This window comes from Camelus dromedarius, chromosome 11 (genome assembly GCF_036321535.1).
Source record: "Camelus dromedarius isolate mCamDro1 chromosome 11, mCamDro1.pat, whole genome shotgun sequence".
Lineage (NCBI taxonomy): Eukaryota > Metazoa > Chordata > Mammalia > Artiodactyla > Camelidae > Camelus > Camelus dromedarius.
The window spans coordinates 45,713,557-45,739,766 of NC_087446.1; the positions used below are offsets into that span (position 1 = coordinate 45,713,557).

Sequence of the window (26,210 nt, forward strand, 5' to 3'; positions counted from 1 at the left end):
TTACTTTGGTCTTTCATACGACAGAACTTAAATATTTATAAAGACAATGTCTATCAACTAGCCAGGGTTTGAAAATCTATTAAAGTAACAAATTATGCTTGTGTTAATTTTTCTATTTCGCAACCTACTGGTTTATTAATTTAGTGCTCAACCTTAAAAGTTTTTAGTGAACCCAGAGTATGTTTTGCCTTGGAAACAAAAACTCCATGTATCACTCAATGTTAAGAAATATTTTGAGGTACAAACCATCTCTAATGAAATGGAAAGGTACATGTTGAATTAATCTATGCCAGAGAGATAATGTCCTACTCAGAAGACATTCTTTTAATTTGCTCACCTTAATAGACTCCAACATGAGACATCTGCATTTATATCTATATGTACATGGGCATTGTATACAAATCCATATATATGCACACTCACATTCTTCTATGCGAAAAAGAGTGACAGAAACCTAAGTATAGGATAAGTCAGCTTTAAAAGAAACTCCAAGAAATACCATTGAAATTTTGTTACTCACCATCAAATTCTGCTGGTCCAACACCTACTATAATTATTGACATTGGAAGTTTTGAAGCCTTCAAAGAGAATACATAATTAGTTCATAATTAAGAAACTGAATTAAGAAAAGAACTAAGAATTAAGAAGAAAATAATATACCCTGTTTTATTGATATTTTTCTGCAGATACCCATTAAAATGGTTTTGAACATATTTAAAATATAACATGGCTTTGGATAATGTTTTAAAAAAGTACTGAGCACCTGCTTTCACTTTCTTTTCCCAGACAAAATCTTCCTAAGCTGACTCTGGGTACCTTTGGTCTCTTTTTTTCACGTTCTCCCTCCTCTCAAAAATCTTTCAGTTGCTAAAAGGGGGAAAAGGTACTATTATTTGTGAAAAAGTAGTACCCTACTCTATCTCACTCATAGTAAATGAGTGAATGCAATGATAATTACAGAAAGTTATCATTAGTATGATTGAATAATTTTATAGTAAGAATGTGAGCCCCACCAGCAGACAGATGGGACAGGATAGCAACCACATCTTCAGCTGTGAAGGTCACTGAATTATGCATAACTGTTCCTCAGCATATGTCCTGTTAGTTTAAACCTAAATCACTAAGTTTCTGTTTTAAAGAACACACTAGTTCCACTGATCAGAACATAAAGGAAATCAAGGCAAATTCAATCCAAGTGTGTCTAGTTAAAAACCAATGAAGAAATAAATGTGTAAGCCTTTACCTCTCTTCCTTTTTGTGTTTGGTTTTAAGTACATGTCTATAAACACTTGATTTTTTCCCCACATTTAGCTATTTTTTCTCACACCAAACAGCTAATTATATTTTCCCTGTGCTATTAATAATTATGAGGTATGATAATTCATTCATGTAACCCATTTTTACTAATATCTATCTTGTACCAAACATTGCTAAACCCAAATATAGAAAGGTGAATGGAAACAGATTATAGATTAATTTTTATGGATTATAGTTTAGTAAATATAGATTTTTATAGGGTATAGTCTAATAAAGACAATCAATTAATCATAGAAATAACACATAATTAGGAATTATAATGAAAAGAATGTTTTTTGAATGAATGCTAGTCCCTATCTAGTTCTATAAAAATAGAAATTAGCACAGTTCTGCAACTGAAATGTAAATATTAAGAAATATTATGTACAAATTGTAAGATTGTATCTAAGTACATCAAACTAATAGAGGTAAACAGGCTCATGCACATGAAAGTGATGCTATTATCTTATTTATTTTTATTTTTTGAAATAATTTTGTTACAACCTACTTATTTACACTCCTCAGCTTGGCCCTTATGGAGGAGTGGCATAAACGTGTGTGAGTTCCTGGATATGGCTAATAATACAGTCGGCTTCAAAGACATGGGTGTTGTAGTTCACTGTTAAGTCAACTGAAGTAGACTCCGGTCCCTTAAGTAGCACCACGCATACATTTAGCCAGCTGAAGACGGAATGATTCCTACTCACATTAACTATAGACTCCTTAGTTTGAGCCATGTCCGAGATAACCCCATCAGTCACAATCAGGAGCACAAAATACTGGGAGCCATCCTTTACAGAAGCAGCGTATCTGAAAGGCAGCAAAAAGGTAAAAAATACCACAGAAAACAAAACAGTTCCTCTCTACATGATAGTTGCAAAACATAACTTTGGTCAACAAACTTTTTAATCATAAGAAAATATTTAAACATATGTTGGGAGACTGTATTATACAAATTCTCAACTACACATTTTTCTGAAACAGCGCACTAGAGTAACAGCAACGTTACTGCACGCTGGCACACAGAAACACCTGGCTGCCTTAGAAATTCATTCACTGCTAAGAGGTGAGCTGGATGGTATGTTAGCACACAGGAATGGACAGAGCTTTGGAATAAACATCTTGACTAAGCAACACATTATGTGTATGATAAATTACATACTTCAGTATAAATTATGTAAGCTATCTGAACTGTATTTTCTCACGTTTAAAATCAAGGTAAGCCAGCTTTGTACTGTTAAAAAAATTGCATGTATGGTACTAAATATATATATACCTAACTGGTAGATTATATGTATAGTAGAGCATGTAAAGGATTGATTTTTGTTTTGGAACTAGATACTGTGATGGTTGCACAATATTGTGAACACGCTGAGTATCGCTGAACCGTACATTTTAATACGTTTAGGTTTATGTCATGTGAATTTCACCTGAATAAAAAAAAAAAACACAACAGAAGAAACATTCTGGCCTATCTATAGTTCAAGTTCCTACATGTTAAACTGATGAAAGATGAGAAGAAAAATTATAGCAAACAAAAACAAAAACTAGGGATGTAATAAGAACATGTTCCAGTACTTGTTTTCTATCCTCTATTGCAAAATTATCACCAAAGAATACTCAGAAATTTAGAGGGGAATTTTATAACTATGTTATATTTATCTGTTTTTCTATCGCATTCTACATGCTGGCTACCTAGATTATATTCTCAATAGGATCACTTTTTATGACTTCTAGTACATAACTAGCATGCCAGTCATATCTAGTAATGAGCAAGCATTATGGTGCTCTTAGGAGACAGATAGTTAACAAGAAGACTTTGGTCTGCTTTCTGTAAAAATCGAGTAAATCATAGAAAACTTGGGTTCAAGAAAATTTCGATTGATGACCAATGAAGTTCCCTCCCGTACCTGATGGGCTCTAAGTAACCAAGTCTGAACAGCTTGGGGACAAACCAGTAGCATAGTATGTCAGGGCAAAACTTATTTCTTGTAGAACAGAATTGATAACTATATGAAGAAGAGAACTATTTACAACTTTGCCATACACAAGAGAAACTAATCATTGCTCATGCTGTCAATAAAACTGACTGGAAATTTTGTAGGTTGATGAAGAGAATACAGTAAGTGGCATGTTCATACACTGTAGAGCCAGTTCAAAATAGCATGGAACGCATTCCACCACATACAGTCAAAAATGCCCCCACAACATTGAACAAGTGATCTTGGACATTAAGGAATTTATATTAATTTGATGGTCACACAAGCAATGGAAAATCCAAACCAGGTATGAGCCTATTTTCCTATTTTGCACTTAATTTTTTTCTTAAGAAAAGAAGTAGGATAACCTCCCTTAGGAATTCATTTAAAAAAAATTTAAATGCCATTATTTTACAAAAGCATTTCTTACTGACTGCGTCAAAATTGAGGTTTTATCTTTCATGTGATTAAAGGGAGGCTATAAATAATAGTGAGAAAAGCTTCTTTGAGTACAACAGTATGACTTTTCTTACCAAATGATGCCCTTAATGGTGAGAAGTGATATGAAAAGTTGAGAATTATGCAGTCCTATAAAATACCACTTTAAGTGGCTTAACTGATCCTTTTATTTTTTGGTGTTTACTTTTTATTTCTCTTTCAACAGTTCTTGTTACCTATGAAGAAAGGCTCAGTTGTTATTACTATGCCTTTTTTTCCCTGAAGCTTTACTGAGGTATAATTGGTATATAAAAATGCATTGCACATAATTAATATACAAGTTGCTGAGTTTGGACATATGTATACACTCATGTTATCATCAAAACCACCAAGGTTAATAAACATATCTGTTATCTCCAAAAGTTTCCTTGTGTCCCTTTTTCTGTGTGTGCTTGTAAAGAACATTTATCATGAAATCTACCCTCAAGCAATTTTTAAGTGCACACTATCTCATTGTTAACTAGAGGCACAAAGTTGTACAGCAGAGGTCCAGAATTGACTCATCTTCTATATCTGTAACTTTATACCCACTGAACAACTACTCCACATACCCTTTTCCCCGACTCCCTGGTAACCACCATTCTACTGTCTAACTTCTGTGTTTGACTATGTACTTTAGATGCCTCATCTAAGAGGAATTATGTCTTTCCATGACTGACTGAATTCCATAATATCCTCGAGGTCCATCCATGTTGTTGCAAATGGTAGAATTTCTTTTTTTTTTAAGGCTGAATAATATCTCATTGTATGTATATGCTACATCATATTTATTTTTATAGATTACATTTGTCAGTGTATACTTGTTTGTTTTCTTATCTTGGGTGTTGTGAATAATGCTCCAGACATCTCTTCCCAGTTCTGATTTCAGTTCTTTTCTGTATATACTCAGAAGTGGGACTGCTGGTAACTCAGTGCTTATTTTTGAGGAACCACTTTACTGCTTTTCATAACAGCTATACCAAGTTACATTCCCACCAACAGTGCACAAGGTTTCCAATCCTTCCACATCCTCACCGACACTTGCTATCTTCTGAATTTTTACTATAGCCACCCTGACAGGTGTGAAGTGACAGCTCATTGTGGTTATAAATTTGCATTTCCCTGATGATTAGCGGTGCTGAGCAACGTTGCATATACTCACTGGCCATTTGTGTGTTTTCTTTGGAGAAATGTCTGTGCAAGTGGTCTGCTCATTTTAAAAATTGGGTTATTTGCTTTTTGCCATTGAGTTGCAGGAGTTCCTTATATATTCTGGAAATTAACCCATTATCAGGTATATAGTTCACAAATATTTTCTCAAGTTCCATAGGTTGCCTTTTCATTGGTTGACGGTTTTTGCTGTATAGTAACTTTTAAGCTTGATGTAGTCCCAGTTGCCTATTTTTTTTTTTTTTTGCTTTCGTTGTTTTTGGTGCCATACCCAAGAAATCATGGCCAAGACCAATGTAGAAAATCTTTTCTCCTAAGTTTTCTTCTAGAAGTTTTACAGTTTCAGATTTAGGTTTAAGTCTTTAATTCTTTCTAAGTTAATTTTTATAAGTAGTGTAAGGTTAAGAGTCCAATTTCATTCTTTTGTATGTAGATAATCCAGTTTTCCCAATATAATTTCTGAAGAAATTATCCTTTCCCCATTGTGTATGCTTGGTATCATTTTCAAAGATCAGGTAACCGTAGATGTGTGTTTTTTTTATTCTGTACTCTCTATTTTGTGCCATTGATATATATGCCTATTTTAATGACAGTAGCTTGCTGTTTTGATTATTGTAGCTTTGTTATTATATTTTAAAATCAGGCAGTGTTATGCCTCCATCTTTGTTCTTTCTTCCTGCTCAAGATCTGCTTTATTTGAAGTCTTTCGTGGTTCCATATAAATTTTAGAATTATTTTCTCTATTTCTGCAAAAAGTGCTTTTTGGGATTTTGATACGGATTTTACTCTATCTGTAGAACATTTTGGGTAGTATGGACACTTTAACAATATTGATGATAATATTATTATAATAATATGACAATCCATGAACATAGACTGCCTTTCCAGTTGTTTCTGCTTTCATCAACATTTTATAATTTCAGTGTAAAAGCATTTCACTTCCTTGTTTAACTTTATTCCTATGTATTTTATTCTTTTTGGTGCTATTGAAAATAGAGTTGTTTTCTTAATTTCTCTTTCTTATAGTTAGTTGTTAGTGTATAGAAACAAAAAAATTTTGTTATGTTGATTGTATATCCTGCATACTGAATTCATTAGCTCTAAAAGGTCTTTTTATTTTTGTTTTGGGGTGGGTTTTTTTTTTTTTTGCCTTGGGAGTTTTCTACATTAAAGATCATGTCATCACTTCTTCCTTTATGATTTGGGTGACTTTCATTTCTATTTCTTGCCTAATTGCTCTGGCTAGGACTTCCAGTAGTATGTCGAATTGAAGTTGGAGAATCCTTGTTCTAGATCTTAAAGCTCTGTTTTTTATCATTAAGTATGATATTAGCTGTGGGCCTTCCATAGAAAGCCTTTATTATGTTGATGCAAGTTCCTTCTGTACCTAATTTGTTGATAGTTTTTATCAAGAAAGGGTGTTGAATTCTGTCAAGTGCTTTTTCTGTATCTCTGGAGATGACTATGTGATTTTTGTCTTTCACTCTGTTAATGTGCTGTATCAGTTTTATTGATTTGCATATATTGAACTATCCCAACATTCCAGGGATAAATCCTACTTGGTCATGGTTTATGATTCTTTAATGTGTTCTTGAATTGTCTGCTAATAATTTATTGAGGATTTTTACGTACATGTTCATTAGGGATATTGGTCTGTAGTTTTCTCTTCTTGTGGTGTCTCTGTCTATGTTTGGTAACAGGGTGATACTGGCCTCATGAAATGAGTTTGGAAGTGTTCCCTCTTCTATTTTTTGGGAGGAGTTTGAATAAGAGTTGTATTGATTCTTATTTAAATGATAGGTAAAATTCACCTATGTAGCCATCTGGTCCTGGGTTTTTCTTTGTTGGGAGTTTTTTGATCACTGATTCAATCTCATAAGTTACTGTTCTGTGCAAGCTTTCTTTTTCTTGGATTTATTCTTGGTAGGTTGTAAGTTTTTAGGAGTTTATTAATTTCTCTTAAGTTGTCTGATTTGTTGGAGTCTAATTTTTATAACAATCCCTTATGATACAATTTTTTTTTATTTTTGTGACATCAGTTGTAATGTCTCTTCTTTCATTTCCAATTTTGAGTCATTTTCCCCCTTATTCTAGCTAAAGATTAATAGATTTTATCTTTTCAAAAAAACACAACTCTTAGTTTTGCCAGTATTTTTGTTGTGTTTCTAGTCTCTATTATATTTATTCTGCTCTAATTATCATTTAATTTTAATTATTATTTCCTTTCTTCTGCTAACTTGTCCTTAGTGTATTGTTCTTTTGAGGTGTAAGCTTAAGTCATTTGAGATTTTTCTTCTTTTTAAAAATGTGGTGTTATAATTATAAATTTCCCTCTTAACACTGCTTTTACTGTATCCCATCAGTTTTGGTATATTGTGCTTTCATTTTCATTTTTCTCATGATATTTTCTAATTTCCTGTTTGATTTCTTTTTGACTCAATGTCATTCAAGAGTCAGTTAATTTCCATTTATTTGTGAGTTTTGTGATTTCCTTTTGCTACTGATTTCTGACTTGTTTATTTCCATTGTGGTCAGAAAAGATACTTGGAATGACTTTATTCTTACATTTGTTGAGACATGTTTTAGGACTTCGTGTGTGATCTGTCCTAGAGAATGTTCCACGTGTGGTTGAAAAGAATGTGTATTCTGCTGCTGTTGAATGTAATGTTCTGTATATGTCAGTTAGGTTCCATTTCGTCTACAGCACTGTTCAAGGTTGTGGTTTCCTTTTTCATTTTCTCCCTGGGTGATCTATGCATTATTGAAAGTGGAGTAGTGAAGTCTTCTAATACTGTTGTGTTGCCATTTCTACCTTGAAATATGTCAATTTAAAAAATATATATATTTAGGTGCTTTGATGCTGAGTGTATACGTATTTATAATTATTATATCATCCTGTTGGATTGAACCTTTAAAAAATTTGTTCTTTTTAATAAAATTGCATTTATTTAAGGTGTACAACATAATTTTATACACACACACACAGTGAAATGATTACTACAGTTAAGCTAATTAACATATCATGTCCTCACATAGTTACCATATTTTGGGGGCATACTCAGTGGACCTGAAATATACTCTATTTTAGCAAATTTCCAGCATTCAGGACATTATTTACTATAGTCATCATGAAATAACATGAGATCTCTGAACTGATTCATCCTATGTAATGCAACTTTGTACCCTGTGACCAGTGTCACCCTACTTCCCTTACCTCTCCACGCCTGTTAACCCGTTCTAACTTACTGCTTTGGCTTTAAGAAAATTACATATACATGAGATCATGTAGTTTTTAAACTTCTGTGTCTGGCTTATCTCACCTAGCAAAATCTCCAGGTTTAGCCATGTTGTTGCAAATGGCAGCCTGAATTGTATATATTATTTTATATAGTGATATATATATATCACATAAATTGCCCCTTTTATTATATAATGACCTTCTTCATCTCTTGTGACAATTTATAACTTAAAGTTTATTTTGTCTGATGTAAGTATAGCCACTCTTGGCTTCTCTCTTTTGGTTACCATTTTCATGGAATATCTTTTTTTCCCCATTGCTTCATTTTCATCCAATGTATGTCCTTAAATCTAAGTTGAGTCTCTCATAGACAGCATATAATTGGGTTTTTCTTTTTTTTTCTATCACTTCAGCCACTTTATGTCTTTTGATTGGTGAATTTAATCCACTTACATTTTGGTTTTCTTTTGATTCACCATAAAGTATACCTAAGAGAAGAGGAGAATATATTCATACTGTTGGGAAAGTTAAAGGTAGAGTCTGAAGCAGATATAGAGAGAAACTCTGAGGTTTGTTGTTTTATCTTAAAAATTCATAGAAATTTTGCATTTTTATTTATGTTAAATATGTACTTGTATTAATGCTTTATGTCTTGACTTTGAAGAAAATTAAGGCTTTAGAAAAAATCTTGAGTTTATTGTGTGGCTCTCACTACTACTAGACACACTAATTTGAAAATAAACCACTTTTTACACGAAAACTACTCAATCTATTTTAGTCTTTGTCCTCATTAGCAGCATAAATCAATCTTTTTAAATAATTATTTTTATGATATTTGCTCTGCATATTGTCATACTGTTGCACTTTGCAAGGAAATCTAAATTTTAAACAAAACAATCTTTTGTAGTACCATTTCTTCTAATTTAGCTTATTTTTGAAAGTATTATATATTTATGATAAAGTAATTAAAATGCTACAGAAATGTATGAAGGAGAAAGTAGAGGCTGCTCATATCCCAATTTTCTTCAAGGAAGTAACACTAATATATAGACTTGCAGAATCAAATTATTGTTTAAAGCTATTAAAGAAGCTTGCTTCTTCTGTTTTTCTTCAAATATAGGCAATCTATAATTTATATTTTAATGTTACCGTGACAGATCTTAGGGAGAGGTTAACTTTGTCAGGGTTTTGGAGTTTAAATACATTTCTTTGGAGTCTTTCTCAAGTAAGTTTCTGGGGTTTTTATAAAGTTCATAAATGGTTGTGGACTATTCTTTCAGCTCATTATTGGTTCACAGGAAAAGAGGGCAACAAGAAAAGATAAGAAACTGACTCACAGATGTTTTATTTAAGTGGCTTAATTTTGATATACACAGTGAATTGAATCTTCTCAAAATGGGATATATTTAAATATTTTAATACAAAGAAACATAGCAATTTTTATTACTAAGCTGTTATCCAAACTACTTTTGGTAGTGTACTGATGTGGCAAACAGTATTCACCATGACAATTGCATTGAGCATAGTGCCTAAGGTAACGTGTTCAGTGATGTTTATTGTTTTGATTTTATTATTATTGATCATACAGATGAAGGAGATAAAACATAACACATTCTTTAGGTTAACTTGGAAATTAGTTAATGGAAATTCCTAAACATTAAATGTTATTTCCTGAAAAATGAAAATTAATTTTAGCTGGTTATCTGGATCTTGGAAATTTCTTAATGTCATGGAAAAAAAAATATAACAGTTTAGCTAAGTTAGAAATTGATAGATTCTTCTTAAAGACTGAAATGTGCCCAGCCTCAAAACAAGTAACTGGTTAGGCATAAAGAACAAATGAATAATATTAGGAAATAATAAATATTATTTTAGTCAAGTGAAAAAAAATAGTGAAATTTTATTTTCTTCAATGTGGAAAAGATCTATATGTAACAAGAAAGTAGGATCAAATTATTAAGTGCCCTGATAAATGAATACATAGAATGACATCATAGCCCAGAAGTAGCAGTTTTCTCTGACTTGAAGTGCAGTACATTTTAGAGAATTTGGAGGGAAATGAGGTTGTATGGGTGGGTGGTAATGGAAATTTTTGAATACCAAGCTAGAGTGTTAGAACTTAAACTTGTGACAAAGCATTACAACGGCTGTTGAGTAGAATTTTTACATCATCTGAATTGCTGTTCCTTGGACAGCTCTAGGAAAACGAGACCTGGGAAGGCAGGAAATTAGAGGTGGAGGGTTGGAAAGCCTCAGATCAGCACATAAAGACTTCAAGATTTGCAAATTTGATGCCTTGGGTCTGGACTATTTCACAATACTGTTACCTCATTAATATTATTTCAAAAGTCTTAAATGGATTTTAGTTCTAAAAATGAGCAAGAGCTTAAAATGATTATTCTTAAAAAGAGTAAGAATTAGCAGTCTTCAAAATGCTCAGAGAAAACTATTACAAATAACCATGCTTTTTACCAATATAGCAAACACACCTTTTTAAGAGGAAAAAACCAAGTGAATAAAAACATGGATGTGTATTTGCTTTTGACTTTATAAAAAATTATTTTAATGACAAATGTAACATATACAGAACTCGCTTATTAGACATTTGTTGAATACTTAACTCTTAATGATGGGCATGGTGAAGCACTGTTGAAGAGTGATAAAATGCAAGCGTTTTATATAAAAGCCATACACACTGGAATGGTACCTCACTTGATTTAGAAACAAACAGTTGTCTTAAACTATTTGTTCAAAAACTTTTTGTTCTTGAAAAAAGTAGCTTCTCTTGCAGTTGACAAATTTTTTAGATGATAATTTTGGGTCAGACAGAAATTGTCTTAATAAAAACTTAAATATAAAATTAAATGTAACTCTCAAAAATTAGAAAAAAGGAGAAAGGTCTTTTCAGATAGATTCATAGTAAGAGACAGATGCATGGAACTTCACATTGTATTAGAAGGAAAAGATGATTCTCCCAAAGTCATATCTTACTGTATTTCTTATTTTCTTTTATCACAAATAACAATAAAGGATTATTAGATCACATATTATTTTCAAGAGTCTGAAAGTGTTAGTTGGCAACTAACCTTACGTTTAGGAATTTTTAAAATGCTGGACAAAACATAAAAAATGGTCATATAACAGTGTGGAGCCTGTAGTTTTAAGTGATACAGAAATGCACCTAGAAATTTTATATCTAAAAGTTTAACTTTTAGCGTAGAGATACAGCAGGACAAAATCTATCAAATTAATTGGTAAGCACTGATGAGAACACTTAATAACTAGCATCAGTTTACAAAAAATAAATTCTATCTTTTTTTTTATCTTTTTATTAAAAAACAGTGATGAGTATAATAGTGTGTAAGAGATAGTAAGAGTCAAGTATAATTTATCTTGCATTAGTATTATTTTTGATTCTCCTTTATTTGACAGCCATCCAAAAAACCAGGAACAGAAAGCACAGGTTAACACTACTTATATGGGCGAATACAATGAGCTAGGATGGATTTTTCAAATGACAGATAATGACCCACTAGTGGATTTTGAAATCGATTTTGTGGGTCAAGATCTTCATTTAAAAAAGTAATAGAAAAATAATAGGATAGAAGTAAGAGAAAATATGAGAAAAGGATAAGTATTATTTTATAATCTTTTAGTTGTGTGTGTCCAGAGTGGAGATATAAAATTCGTAATTCAGTACAGATTGTGGATGAAAATATTTGAAAAAACCTGAGCTAAAGGGTCACACTCAGAGGATTTCATCAATGTATCACTGTCTACCTGAGGTGGAGTTCCATGGGAGAGTCCACTGGGGTCAGCTCTGGGTGCAGGGGTATTTTAGCATCTTGTCTATGTCCCAGATAATGAAAAGTAGAACACTTATGATGTCCAACAGGGAGATGGTGAAGTACCAGAACCTTCAAGTAAAGAACTGAGGTTTCATGTTGCCTTTGAATACTGATAAACTGATCCAAATGCAGTATTTTTTTTTCAAGTTTTGGCTACATATTCAGAAAAAATGAGCCTTATACTTTTTTGACTATCTAAAAATAAAGCAGGATTTCATACGATTTGCAACTGGGTTAACACAAACTGTTTAGGGATTTTAAAACTGGTGTCTAATTTACTTATGCATTCATGAAAAAAATGATAAGTGTATATAGACTTTTACATTAATTTTTTTTTCTAGAACATGTACTTGAATCATAAGCAATTATGTTCTGATCTCAATACTATGTACTATTTATAGGTAGAGCTCTGGGAATTTATAAAATTAGCTACTATATTAATTTCAAAGAGGTTAAAATAATGTGCCCTATATATCACTGAAAGGCTTCAGCTGTCTTCATAGAATTCAGTCTCATTATTTCTGTGCTACTATGGAGTATGAGATTAGATATGAATGATTTACATGCAGTTGAGATCATGAAGAATATTGCTCTTAAGGATGCCTTTTCAATGAAAAAAACGTATTTCTTGGTCGAACAAATACAGATCCTAACATAACCCAGTGTGTTTCATCACTTGAGATTTTCATATAAAGCTCTTACTGAAGTATCAGGGTAGCTCAGTGGAGACTTTCTACTGTGTATCTTCTCCCTCACTTTACTGGAGGTAAATTAGAAGAAAACAACTTTCATTTGTGGAGTCATGCCAACAATAATGTTATGATTTCACTGTAGTCCTGTATACCAGGATATATAACTTATCTACTTCCACTTACCTTGCTACATGATTAATTACAGGAGCAAAGTTGGTTGGCCCATACAGTTGTACAGATTTCAGACTCCTATAATAAGCCTCCATCACACCCTCAATGCCATCACAGTAGGGGTTTTGAGGGTTCCCATTCTGCAAAGTTACAGGCAAAAGAAAGTAAAAAATTAATAGTGAGTGTCTATAAAGATGAACTGAAAAAGAGAATGATACATGTTGAGACTCATAAAGATCTTCCTGGAAGAAAACAAATAGCAAAAAATAATAATAAATTAAGTAGTCAGCAATAGACAATAAAATATTACACTGGTTGTGATATGATGCAATGTGCAATCATTAAAAATAAATCTTATGCAAAAAATGGCAGGAGAAAATTCTAAAAATCTTGAGAACCTGAATATCACAACATTTTACAATGAATAGTGTCTTATTTTTACACCGGGTCTTTGTACATATAGAGATGAACATATAAAAATCTAAAAAGAAGGAAACAAAATATTAATAGTGGCTACCTCTGGGTGGTTATGTAATTGTTGACTTTCATTTCATTGTTTAAACTATTCTATACTTTCCAAATTTTCTGCAGTGATGTATTAAAATCAGAAAAAAATGTTATCAATTCAGTTTTGTTTTATAGAAATGAAAATCTAAAATTATCACCACATGCACATTTTTTGGCCACAATTGATAACCTCACCTAAAGGAGTTAGAGGAAATGTAATTTGATGTGAGAAGCATCCAGACAAGGTAGAAGGAAAAGAATCAAAGAAACATACACATATTGTTCAAGGGAATTGGAGCTTGCCACTCCGCAGGCAAGTACCCACAAGGACAACTTTAAACCTGGAGACCTAGTCCGGCTTCTCATACCTTGAATGCTCTTGTTATTATTAGGTTGAATGCTCCACGTCCAGATTCTACAAATAAGGCAGTGTTATCTATTCCTCTGTAGCAAATTACCGCCCCCCCCCCAATTTATGGCTTAACACAGTAGGCATTTATTGTTTCATACAATGTTTAGGTGTCAGGAATCCAGGAGCAGCTTAGCCAGGTGGCTTTTGCTCAGGGTCTCTCAAGACCTTAAGATCAAGAAGCTGACCTGGGCTGCAGTCATCTGAAAACCTACCCAGAGCTAGAGAGCCTGTTTCCAAGAAGGCTCACTCACATGGCCTGCTGGCAGCAGGCCAACATGACCTCTGCACAGGGCTGCTTGAGTGTTCTTGCAACATGGCTACTAACTTTCCTGGAATAAGTGATCCGGGAAAGAGCAAGCCCCTACCTGCTTATATTGCACAGTATGACTTCTACTTTAATCTATATTTGTTAGAAATGAGTCACCCACTGTAGCCCACACTCAAGGGAAGCAGAATTAGGCTCCCCCTCTGGAAGGGGGAAACATAAAAAATTTATAGATATGTAGAGATATATAAACACTAGGGTCAGTACATGCTTAAACATAGTTAGATGTAATTTTAGCATGTATGCTTTTACCTGAATAATCAAAAGTGACTGATAATTTATGACTTAAATTTGTTGAATTCTATATACTAAGCTTTATATTAAAATATTTACATGCATTATATAATTTTTATACCAACTGTAAAAAAGTAGATCAAATGCTATCATTATCTTCACTAGACAGATGAAGAAACTGAGGCACTGAGAGCTTAAATACTGTGCCCAAAGTCATGCAACACCAGTAACAGAGCCAGTATTTGAACCCACCATAGTCTAGTCTAACCCCAGAGCCCCACCTCAACCACCACTGTGCGACATCCTAAGCATTTTGAAAGACTGAGGATCTTAGGAAACTAACTCTGGTATTACCAACCACTTCAGTTTTGTCACTTGTGAGAGAAGAATTGATGCCCCCTTTGCCCTTTTAATTTTGTCTTTTTCTTCAAACTTTTTTTTATTAATGAACCCTTATGTAAATTTTTAAAAGCATAAATAATTCTTTATAAAATTCGTTACATGAATTGATTGAAATTAAAACTAAAGGTTTAATATTTAACAGAAAGCAGTAAATGGTTGGTTTTGATGTTAATCTGAGCTGACCTATTTAACCTTCCTTTTAAATAAAATTTTACAGTGTTCTTTTCTCTTACCAAGGCATGAAGCTAATTAAAATTAAAACTCATTATTGATTTTAGGCATATAAAAATGTATTCCATATCTGTCTTAAGGGAACAATTACAAACCAGGATAGTTTAGAGTTACTTTTTGATCAGCATTTTAACATTCTGACTGAGGGGGATTTATACTTCTCTAAAACTATGTATTTCCTTTATCCCTCTGGAATTGAAATGATAACAAGGTCACTACTGTCCCCACCATTTCATGTTATCTTGATAGAAAGATTAAAAAAATCTTTTTAAAAACTCATTTCATAAAATAATTATGTGGAGAATTAGTTTTTGCTTGTTAAGACAAATTAAAATAAGTTTATGCGTGGATCTAACACAAAAGTAAAAACACAATGTTCTCGAAAGTAAGTGCATCCAATCTTGTTTATTAATGAAGAGGGCAATCAACACCCTACTTTACATTTCCCTTTTAATTAACAGCCTTTTCCACTCGTGATGAATTGATTTGTAGAGCACACAGAAAGTATAAAGAACAGAATTCCAAATGAGAAATAACCCCACACGCAGACTTAAGTGAGGAGTGTCCAGCTCTCACCCATTTTCCCCTCCATTTGGCTCCCCAAGGGATTGTACTGGGGATTCAGATTCACTTCTGGAAGAGAGGCTTATGGTCTCTGTTGCTCCCCATAGCCCATAACACTTTACAGTGGGGCCAACATGCTGGCAACATGAAGAGAGCTATAAGGAGCTTTACTCTCTGAAATGTATCTGTTGCTGCCCAGAGATTCCTTACCATAGGGAAAAGCTGAGAGAATTCTCCATTTTTATTCAATAAACAAGTATCTATTGAGCTTCTATTTTATGGATGCAGTGTTAAAGACCTTTGGTTATTCTACTGTTAGCATTTAGTTGGAAGAAAAGGTGTACACACAAATATAAGTATAGATTTCTATAAATGCCAAAATAAGTGAAGAGTATGCAAGTGTTTTTAGATATATGGTAAATAAACAAGTTTATATTGTATAGCACCAGGAAATATATTCAATATCTTGTAGTAGCTTATGGTGAAAAAATATGAAAATGAATATATGTATATTCATGTATGACTGAAGAATTGTGCTGTACACCAGAAATTGACACAACATTGTAAACTGACTATACCTCGATAAAAAAAAAAACAGATATTTGGTAGGAGAAATCACATGGACATATGTAGCATTTGTCTCTATTGATCAATGCATAAGACCTTTTAAGGGTCACTGGCCCCAAGCCCATTAGAAATACTTTCTCTAAAGCCCTGCACTTTTGTATTTTTAGTTATAACACTGGAAGGCGTCATCAAGAACCACAGTAAGACATGACATTCATTCCACAACAGGAAGTGCTCAAGTGGTGATACTGGTATTTTTCCTTTCTTTTTCCATTCCCTTTTCTTTTTCCACTACATCTATTCTTACACGTATTTCATACTAAAAGCTGGGGTTTACCTTACACATTTTTGATTGAGTAAAGCTCAGTTTCAAGATTTGTGCTAGCCCCAAAATCACCAACTAGAGATTGTTAACTTTACAAAGGGCCTCCCCTCCCCTGCTAGATGGATGATTATTTGAACTTGGTGTGATTAACAGATTAACGACTGCGACTCTGTATCACAGATTCTTACCCTAGAAAGATGAGGGTTTGTTAACATTGGATAGTACACTAATTGGCAGATTGACAGGGACTGAAGTTTGTCTACTTGCTATTTTTGGCACCTCCAGGTGTGTGTTGCAGTAAATTAGGGTGAAGTTAACATAGAAACCATATGGAATACTATCTCCCTGAAGACCTATTATTTAACCTTTGCCTGCCTTACTTATCCAAGAAAACGGAAGTGCTTTGAAAAAAATGATAGTCATATATTTAGTAGGTAACAGTAAGGCTGACGCATCACCATCATTGTCATCATCATCAACATCATCGTTGTTTTCAACAATTTTAGAAATGATTTTTCACAAATTTAAAGGGGTATGATCTCTATCCTGTAAATACTTGAGTTGGGTTCAAAGAACCATTTAAGATGCAAATAATAAAAAAGTGTCTCCTTTATACAGGTTTAGTTACAGGGAGTGAATGTCGAGGTAGGAAAAGCAGAAAAGGAGAGAATTAGAGGGAGAGAAAAAGGAAAAAAAAATCATACACAAAGGTGAGAAGAAACTATGGAAGGAAAATTAATAAAGCTCATTTATTTCAACATAATGATTCCTTTTCTTAGGCATTAAAATAGTTCATGACCCTTTTCCTGAGGCACTTAAGCCATGAGTCATATTCATGGTTTTATAAGTTTCTGGGAGAATTTAATGCTCTAAGACACAACAAAATCCCAACAGATATTCATTTTATATGACATTTGGGGTTGTAGCATGTGGACGATTTCATAGAAGAAAGAAACCCTCCAGCAACCTTTCCTGAAATTGTGTGGGTGATGGAATATAAAAAACAAGAATAAGTGTAGGAAAAAAAAGGTAAAATACAAGCTCTTAAAATATATTTACGGAAGATGAAGTTTAATCATATAAAAGCTTGTGGAAGTATGTGTGTGTATAAAATATATAATGGTGTTAAGAAAGCACATATCTGAGAGGTAGGATTACAGGTACTTTTATAAAATGTGGTTTAGTAGTGGTTAAGAGCATGGATTCTAAAATAAAACTAATCTGGGTCCAAGTCCTGTCCTCTGGAAACCTGGTTAGCTTCTATGACTCTGACCTAAGTTATACAACTCTTGGGGGTTCTCTTTTCGCTGTGATGTGACAGTCATAATATAAGTCATGATGTACCTAACACATGAGAATGTTATGAGGATTATGTAAGAAATGAGTATGAAGTACCACACTTGATGCTCAGTAATTACTCATAAATGATTGTATTATTGTTTATTTTTACCTATTTTTCTTGCAGAACTTATAAAAAATCTCATACATTTATAATAAGAATAAGAACAAAATAGATCTGCAAAAATATTGGGCATGGAAGAGTTTACTTTTATAATACATAGGGTAGGGCAGGGAAACATTTCTATTAGAAAAAGCTAAAATTTTCCCAAACATTTTTTTCTACCCTGATTTTTCATCAGAAAATGCAAGTGAAAGTAAGGTTGATTGGGCCTATAAGCACTATCTGTATGAGGTTTATTTTGAAGGTAAAATGCAGTACATTGCTTATTTGTAATCATATAGTATGGAGTAGATCTATGTAACTGAACATTAAATTGAGAAATATTTATTCCAGTCATATCTCCTCTGTTATACTGAAACCATAATTAATTATAGTCATAATTATTGCATCACATTTGAAAAAACTAATTCCAGCCTTTGTATTTGAAAAGAAATGACATTTTAGAAGATGGTAAATTAAGGAGAGCTATGCATTCTTTGATACCCCTCCCACTGAGAGGTGAAGGTTATTTCCCCTACCTTGAAACTGTGCTAAATTTAGTAACTTGCTTGACCAAAAGAATGTAGGAGAAAAAACTTTCTGGGACTTCCAAGGCTATGGCATAAAGAGCCCTGTAGTTTCTGCGCCAGCCTTTTAGAATACTTGCTTTGGGGAAGGTGGCTGCTGTGTAAGAAATCTGACTACCTTGGGACCACTGCACCATGATGAAACCCGTGGTAACCATGTGGACAGGCTGCATGTAGAAAGAAGGGAAGATGTCTAGGCAATCCAGCTAGGATTCAGCTGGGCAACCCTAAGGATTCAGCCATCCTTTGGTATCAGATATAGCAAATGAGCCACCTTAATAGACATATTAGCTCCAGGAGATATGACATGGAGAGGAACTTAAGAGTCTAACCAACAGCCAGAATGAAATCCAGATATATGGCTCCAGTAGAAGAACTCCAGCTATCTCCAGCTAATCAAGCCATCCAAGGTGAGGCGCCATACATCTTAAAGAAACGTACCATCCACCATTGTATTCTGCCCAGTTCTTGACCCACAAATCATGAATACAGTGGAATATATTGGTTTATGTCTCTAAGTTTTAGGGAGGTTTGGTATGCAGAAACAGATAACCAGAATAGAGCCCCTATTTATAAATCAGAGGCACTTCAGGTATATTTACTACTAATCTGTTTAACTGTCTTTTTTTTCCCATTAATCACACACTCCTAAACCAATCATTTACCAAAACTGAGCTGAATGTATAGTCCCAAGAACTTGCTACATGAGTGATCACAACATAAGCAGTGAACTAATAAAAAGATCCAACTTTTTTTTTCCCCCAAAGTATCAATCCTTGCCATGTATTCTTACCAAAGCAAACTCATGAGATATCCTTCCATCTGGAGGCAGTTTTGCACCAAAACCTAAAGCTGGGAACATTTTATCACTGTCATAGTCTTGAACGATTTCTCCCACTGCTTTCAGTGCCATACCATAGGCATTCAGCTGATAAGGATTCATGTAGTGGAGAGAAGTTGGCTGGGCAGGGTTGCCTGATGACAGAAAAAAATATTTCAAACATAAGTGATCAGGCTAAAGATAAAACTTTTGGACAATTTTCTTGATACCTATTTCAGATTGAAATACTAAAAATTATGTTTTTCTGCCTACATTCATAGTATGTTAAATAGTTTCTTTTGGATAGAGATTGACATAGTGATATTTATTACATTAGACCAGACATGTAGAAAGTTTCTCAAATATATGCTAACCATATGCAGATTTTTTCAGAAATGATTTTTCATTGTCAATGCCACAGGCTATTTTTGAGTTTCAGCCTCAAAAGAAGCATAAGAGTATTTTTGTTAATCTTATTTTATTGTAATCTTTTATTTTTAAAAAGTTGGGTGCCTTTAGCTTGAATCTTTATGCCTATAGTCAGAGACCCCAACTGATTTAATGGGCTTCAATAATTCTGAAGCCTTCTTAAAGTTGTCTCACAAACATAAATTGATTATTTGAGCCATATCCTAATTTAATCACTTTAAAAAAAGTAAGAGCATAATGATTTTGAAATTCATGCTAATTAAATATCTAGATCTGAAAAAAATTATTCAGCTTCTAACTAGACATTAAGCTAGGAGCCCAAAGCCTCAAAGTCTTGCCATTTCCAGGACAACAACTATAAAAGCCTGTAATAAATCCTACCACAGTGTTTACTGGGAAGACGAAATAAGATTATGTATGAGGAAGTGATTAAAAATTATAAAGCACCATAGAAATATAAAGTTTAACTACTACTATTATTATCTGGGTCATCCACAAGGTTCTGAATTTTCAATATGCTATGTTGTGGGATATTGTATTTGAATAAAGATGAATTTGAGAGATAAACTAATGTATGTGCTACCACTTAAACACACTGAGATTCACATTCACTTGCCCTAATTATCAGCACAAAGGCAGCCTGAAAGTCCATTTAGTTTTTTAAATGAAAATGGAAATTAAATGGGACTTGTAATAGCTCATAAAGCTCAATCTACATTAAAATATTGCCTGAAGAAGGAAAGCCTCAAGGCATAGGTTTTTTTTGATAGGGGGAAAAAAATAATAATGCCTTGAGATCCAAAGAGTAACAAAATGAAGGAAAGATCTCCCTTTGTTTTATAATGCATATAATAGTACACAGAACATTTTTGGTTTAAAAATAATTCATTGTGTAAATGCATTTGTATTTCCAAAGGGTTACCAGCATTCAAGGGCTGTTTCCACATGACAAAATTTCTAAAATAAGTGTCTTCTGACCAAGATGGGCCTTAATGTTCCCCTCAGCTGGACTAACTTTGAGAAAGGTTTCTCCTGACTATCGGCCCAATAGTCAGGAGAAATTGCAAATTCCTTCTCTGCTCCTTTGAGATGCAAATTTTACTATAATCCTGCCTGCCATGTCTGTCTCAGGGACCTGGGAGCTATCCCTTTGAAATGTAATCATCAAGAAAGACAGAACCTGGTCTCTGTGGGCCAGTAGGAGCCTGAGTGGGAATTAGTTAACATAGCCGGCCTAATTCACACAGGCCAGCTCCCCCTGCAGCATCCCTCAGTCCTTTCCCACTAGTTCACCACAGCACTTAAAAACCCTTTCACCTTTTGTTTTGGAAGAACTGAATTCAGTTTCTCTTTTCTATCTCAATAGCTTTAATCTCTATTGCAAAAGTCCTGAGTGAAGTTTTCCTTAGCTGTTTAACTTATCTGGTGCAATTTTCTTTTGACACTTCTTTCTGAAGTCAGGATTTGGCTTCTTGGTCAAAAGCCCATTGGAGACAGAGCTAAACAATACTACTACTTGGCCAAGTGGTTATTTGACACAACTCTCAAATATAAGAAGATCTGTTACCCAATGGTGGCAATATGCAACTAATTCTATTTCTCTGAGAAAACCACAATTTACAAAGTTAAAAAAAATTCCACTAATATCCCAGCATATCTAAACATGTTAGCCTATCATGCGTAACAGACCTCATCCTACCCGTTCAGAGATGTTCTCTTTCCAGCATCTTCATCCAGCCCAACCTCTTCACTATTCCACTGATATCTTCCTTTCCATCCCTACCTCTCAGTTTGCGATTCTATCCTGAAATTCACTTTCTCCTCCTCGAGCTTGGGTCTCACATGCAGACAATCTTCTTTATTTATTCCAGCCCTTATTAACTGTCTTTTCTCTCCTACTCTTATGCACTTGTGTTCTGCACCACAAAATTCAGCAATTCTTTGAATCTGGGACCATGTTTGTACCACATCTGTATCAGTAGCAATGCATACGAAAAATGAACTTGTAGTAGGTTGATAACATTGGGTTGTCAGCTAGTAACAATAATTATAAGAGCATGAAATCTAACATGAACTTACTTCATATCTCACTTAATCTCTTTTTAATAAACCTACAACATAGGTACTTTTATTACACCCATTTTTCAGATTAAATAACTAGCCCGAATCACACAGTAATAATGGGTCAAACTAGAATATGAATCTTGTTAGATTTTATAGGCCTTACTCTTAGCTAGAATTCTTTGCTTAAGGATTTTGTAATATTTTAAACCCTGAATACTATCAGACATACCTGATTTTGTTTTAGAGGTATGCTATGCCTTTATTAAAAAAAAAAAAACACACTTGACTAGGCTCATTTTTATATGTTTTATTGAGATATAACTCATACAACTTACAATTAACCCATTTAAAATGTACAATTCAATGATTTTAAGTATATTTACAGATATGTACAATGATCAATGTAGTCAATTTTAGAAGATTTTCATCACCTCACAAAGTGTACCTATTTACTATCATTCCCTATTACTCCATCCAGCCCAGCACTAAACAATGGCTAATCTACTTTTTGTTTCTATTAATTTGCCTATTTTGGACATTTCATGTACATAGAATCACATAATATGTGACGTGCTGTGACTATCATTCACTTAGCACAGTGATTTCAAGGTTCATCTGTGTTGTAACATGTTGAACTTCATATTTCATTCCTGTTTACTGCTGTATAGTACTCCATTGTATGAATATACCACATTTAAAAATCCACTTATCAGTTGATGGACATTTTGGGTGTTTCCAAATTTGGCTATTATGCTGCTATAAACATTCATGTACAAATTTTTGTGTGGACATATGTTTTTATCTCTTTTGCATATGTATCTAGCAGAATTGCTGGGCATATGGTAACTATGTTTATAACAACTTTAAGGACTGCCAAAGAGTTTTCCAAAGTGGATGCACCATTTTACATTCTCAGCAGCAGTATATGGGGGTTCCAATTTCTCCATATGCTTGGCAACACTTGTGACCTGACTTTTGGATTATAGTCATCCTAGTAGGTGAAATAGTATCTTACTATGGTTTGGATTTGTGTTTCCTGATATATAAGTATGTCAAGTACCTTTTCCTGTGCTTATTGGTCATTTGTATATCTTTTTTGAATAAATGGAGTATCATTTTAATTGGATTATTTTTATTTTTTGAATTATAAGATTTCTTTATACATTTTAGATATAAGCCCCCTATGAGATATTTGGTTTGCTAATACTTTATCCCCATTCTGGGGTTTGTCTTTCCACTTTGTTAACTGTGTTCTGTGTAGCCTAAAAAAATTGAATTTTGATGTGGTTCAATTTACTTATTATTTGCTCTTGTTGCTTGTGTTAGTTTAGTGTCATATCTAAGAATCAACAGTCAAATCCATGGTCATGAAGGCATATCCCTATGTTTTCTTCTAATATTTCTATAATTTTAACCTCTACATTTAATTTTTGATGTATTTTATATTAATTTTGTATATGATGTTAGCTAAGGATCTAACCTCATTTTTTTGCATGTGGCTATCCAGTTGTCCCAGTACCATTTTTGAATAGACTCTCCTGAATTGTCTTGTTACTCTTCTCAAAATCAGTTAACCTTAGATGTATGGGTTTATTTCTGTAATCTCACTTCTGTTTCATTGATCTATCTATGTCAGCCCCACACTGTCTAGATTACTGTTGCTTTGTAGTAAGTTCAGAAAATGAGGAGTATGAATCTTCCTACTTTGTTCATTTTTTCAAATCTGCTTTGGTTCTTCTGTGTCCTTTAAAATTCCAGACAAATTTTTGGGTCAGGTATTCATTTCTTCAAAAAAAGGCTTTTCAGATTTGATAGAGATTAAAGTGAGTATGTCATTCTCTTTGGAAAATATTGCCATCTTAACAATGTTGAATTTTCTCAACATGTTTCCCACTTATTTAAATCTTTAATTTCTTTCAAAATTTTTTTCAGAATATAATTTAGGGTATAAGTTTTGCATTCACTTTTTAAAATTTATTCCTAAGTACTATATTCCTTTTGATACTATTGTGTGGAATTGTTTTCCTAATTTCATTTCCAGATTGTTCATTGGAAATGTATAGAAAAAGAATTGGTTTTTATATTTTTATCTTCCATCCTTCAATCTTGCTGAACTCATTTATTAGTTCTAATAGATTTTTAGTGGATTCCTTAGGATTTTCTACATAAAAGAGTATGCCATCTGTAAATAAAAATAGCTTTACCACTTCCTTTCCAATCTAAATGTCTTTTATTCATTTTTTTCTTGCCTAATTGCCTTGGCCTCCAGTACAATGTAAACTAGAAGTGGCAAGAACAGACATCCTTGTTCTAGTTCTCACCTTAAAGGGAACACATCCAGCTTTTCATCCTTAAGTATGATGTTGGCTATAGGTTTTTCATATTTTCTCTTCATAAGGTTAGTAAGTCAATTTCTATTCCTAGTTTAAGTGTTTTTATTATAAAAGTATGTTGGACTTTATCAATTTTTTTTCTATATCAGTTGATATGGCCATGTGGTTTTTACATTTTCTTCTATTGATATTGGTGTATTACATTACTTGATTTTTGAATATTAAGCCAACCTTGCATTCCTGGGATAAACTTTAATTGGTCAGAGTATATTTCTCTTTATATGTTGCTGGATTCAGTTTGCTAGTATTTTGTTAAGAATTGTTATACCAAGAAAGTATATTGATTTTCAGTTTTTCTTATGATGTCTTTGTCTGGTTTTGGATCAGGGTAATACCTCTCAGAATGAGTTGGGAAGTATTCCTTCCACTTCTATTTTTTTTTGGAAGATTCTGTAAGACTTGGTATTAATCCCTCTTTAAGTAGAATTCACCGGTGAAGCTATCTGGGTCTGGGTACACATAAAGTTTGTGGATAGTTTTTAAATTACTAATTCAATTTGTTATTACAGGCCTATTCAGATTGTCTATTTTCTTAAGTCATTTTCTTCTCAGTAGTTTGTGTCTTTCTATTGAATAGATTCTAGCTCTTCTAGTTATGTCAATGCTCATCAGTAAATACAAGCTAGTATTTTAATGCAGTTGGATTTTAGGTGTCTATGTTTCATATTTTAATGAATAAAATACATGTGTAAAAATCATCAACTTGAAGCCACAATGTTGGAGAATAAACTTATTGTGTAATCAAAGGTAAGCTGAAGTAGTTTGGTCTCCTCATCTCTATTTCTAACTCTAGTACTAACAAGTCAAAATGTATCAGTTAGTAAAACAATTTTCTGGATCTGAGTTTTCTTATTTGTATGAGGATGATGGTTGGGGTAAGTGATCTCTATGGTGACTTCTTACCTAAAAATTCTATTATTTTGTGAAACATGAGTGAATGAGAAAGAAATGTGAAGTGAAAGGAATATAATTTGAGAGTCATAGCACAATAAACAATTTGAAAAAACCTAGATACAAATATAAACTTATGATAAAATTAAATAATGAGATTCATGTTCTTATGATACATAATAAATAAGTGATTTCACTGATAACTGATAATTGTTCTGTTTGAAACCAAATCACTTCAAAATAAAATTAAAAGTCCACTGTCTGTCTTTTCTTAAAATGTTTGATATACAAATTATGAATATCCATTCATGGGGTGTTATATGATAGTCCCTCTGAGTTAATTAAATAATTTGTTAACATGAGTCATTCTTAAAAATAAACAAATAAAAGTAAAGCAAGTTGCAAAAGGTACATGTACTTGAAATACATTTATATAAATTAATACACAGAGAAGTACTATAAAATGAGGATTATAATTACATACACTTCAGAATTATAGTTCTGTATGGAGAAGGGAAGGTAGAAGCAATAGGGCAGGTAGACCATGAACTTAATATATCTAAAATTTTCTTTTTTAAAATATATAAAACAAAAGTGTTAATATTTCAATATTGAATAAATTTGAATGGCACTATTTATGCACTTAATGTTGTATTTCTTATAGTCTCTTGTGTATCTGAACTATTTCATAGTATTAAAAAAAATTATGTAAATTTTATATGAAACACTTCTAAAGTATGTATGTAATGTATATATAGAAAAAAATACCTAAACTCACGAAAATAAATATTTACTTTCTCATGTAACTGCTGATAATTTTTATTATGGGATAGTCATAATACTCACCATTTGATGCTGTAAAATCAATAGCCACTGTGAAATTGATTTGCGTTCTAAAATTAAGTAAATAAGAATCATTAATAATTGAATAATGTCATAAAAAGGAGTTTGATTTCCATTTGTGTTCTATTTTTTACATCAGTAAACTTTTTAATGTTATTACTAGCAACTATGTTATAGCACACACTGTAAAATCAATAGGCATTTTTATAAGCTAAGAACTTGGCAAAATACATTTACAATCATATCACTGTAAAATACAAAATAAAGTGTCAGGTATAAAAACAGCTCCTAGTTGAGAGCAAAA

At 32.9% G+C, this 26,210-nt stretch overlaps 1 protein-coding gene across 9 annotated transcripts in view; it reads right to left on the reverse strand.

Moving 5' to 3' along the window:
- CPNE8 (copine 8) overlaps positions 1–26,210 on the reverse strand; it is a 194,523-nt gene that overhangs the window by 37,664 nt on the left and 130,649 nt on the right. For all 9 annotated transcript variants that reach the window (XR_010383209.1, XM_064491748.1, XM_064491752.1 and 6 more), the window contains 5 exons: positions 25,910–25,956; positions 19,260–19,441; positions 12,884–13,011; positions 2,004–2,106; positions 521–578 (listed from right to left, as the gene is read on the reverse strand). Coding sequence is in view for 8 of the 9 variants with exons in the window: in XM_064491748.1 (XP_064347818.1) it covers positions 521–578; positions 2,004–2,106; positions 12,884–13,011; positions 19,260–19,441; positions 25,910–25,956 (518 nt within the window). In the remaining variant the exon portion in view is untranslated. The remainder of the gene's footprint in view (positions 1–520; positions 579–2,003; positions 2,107–12,883; positions 13,012–19,259; positions 19,442–25,909; positions 25,957–26,210) is intronic.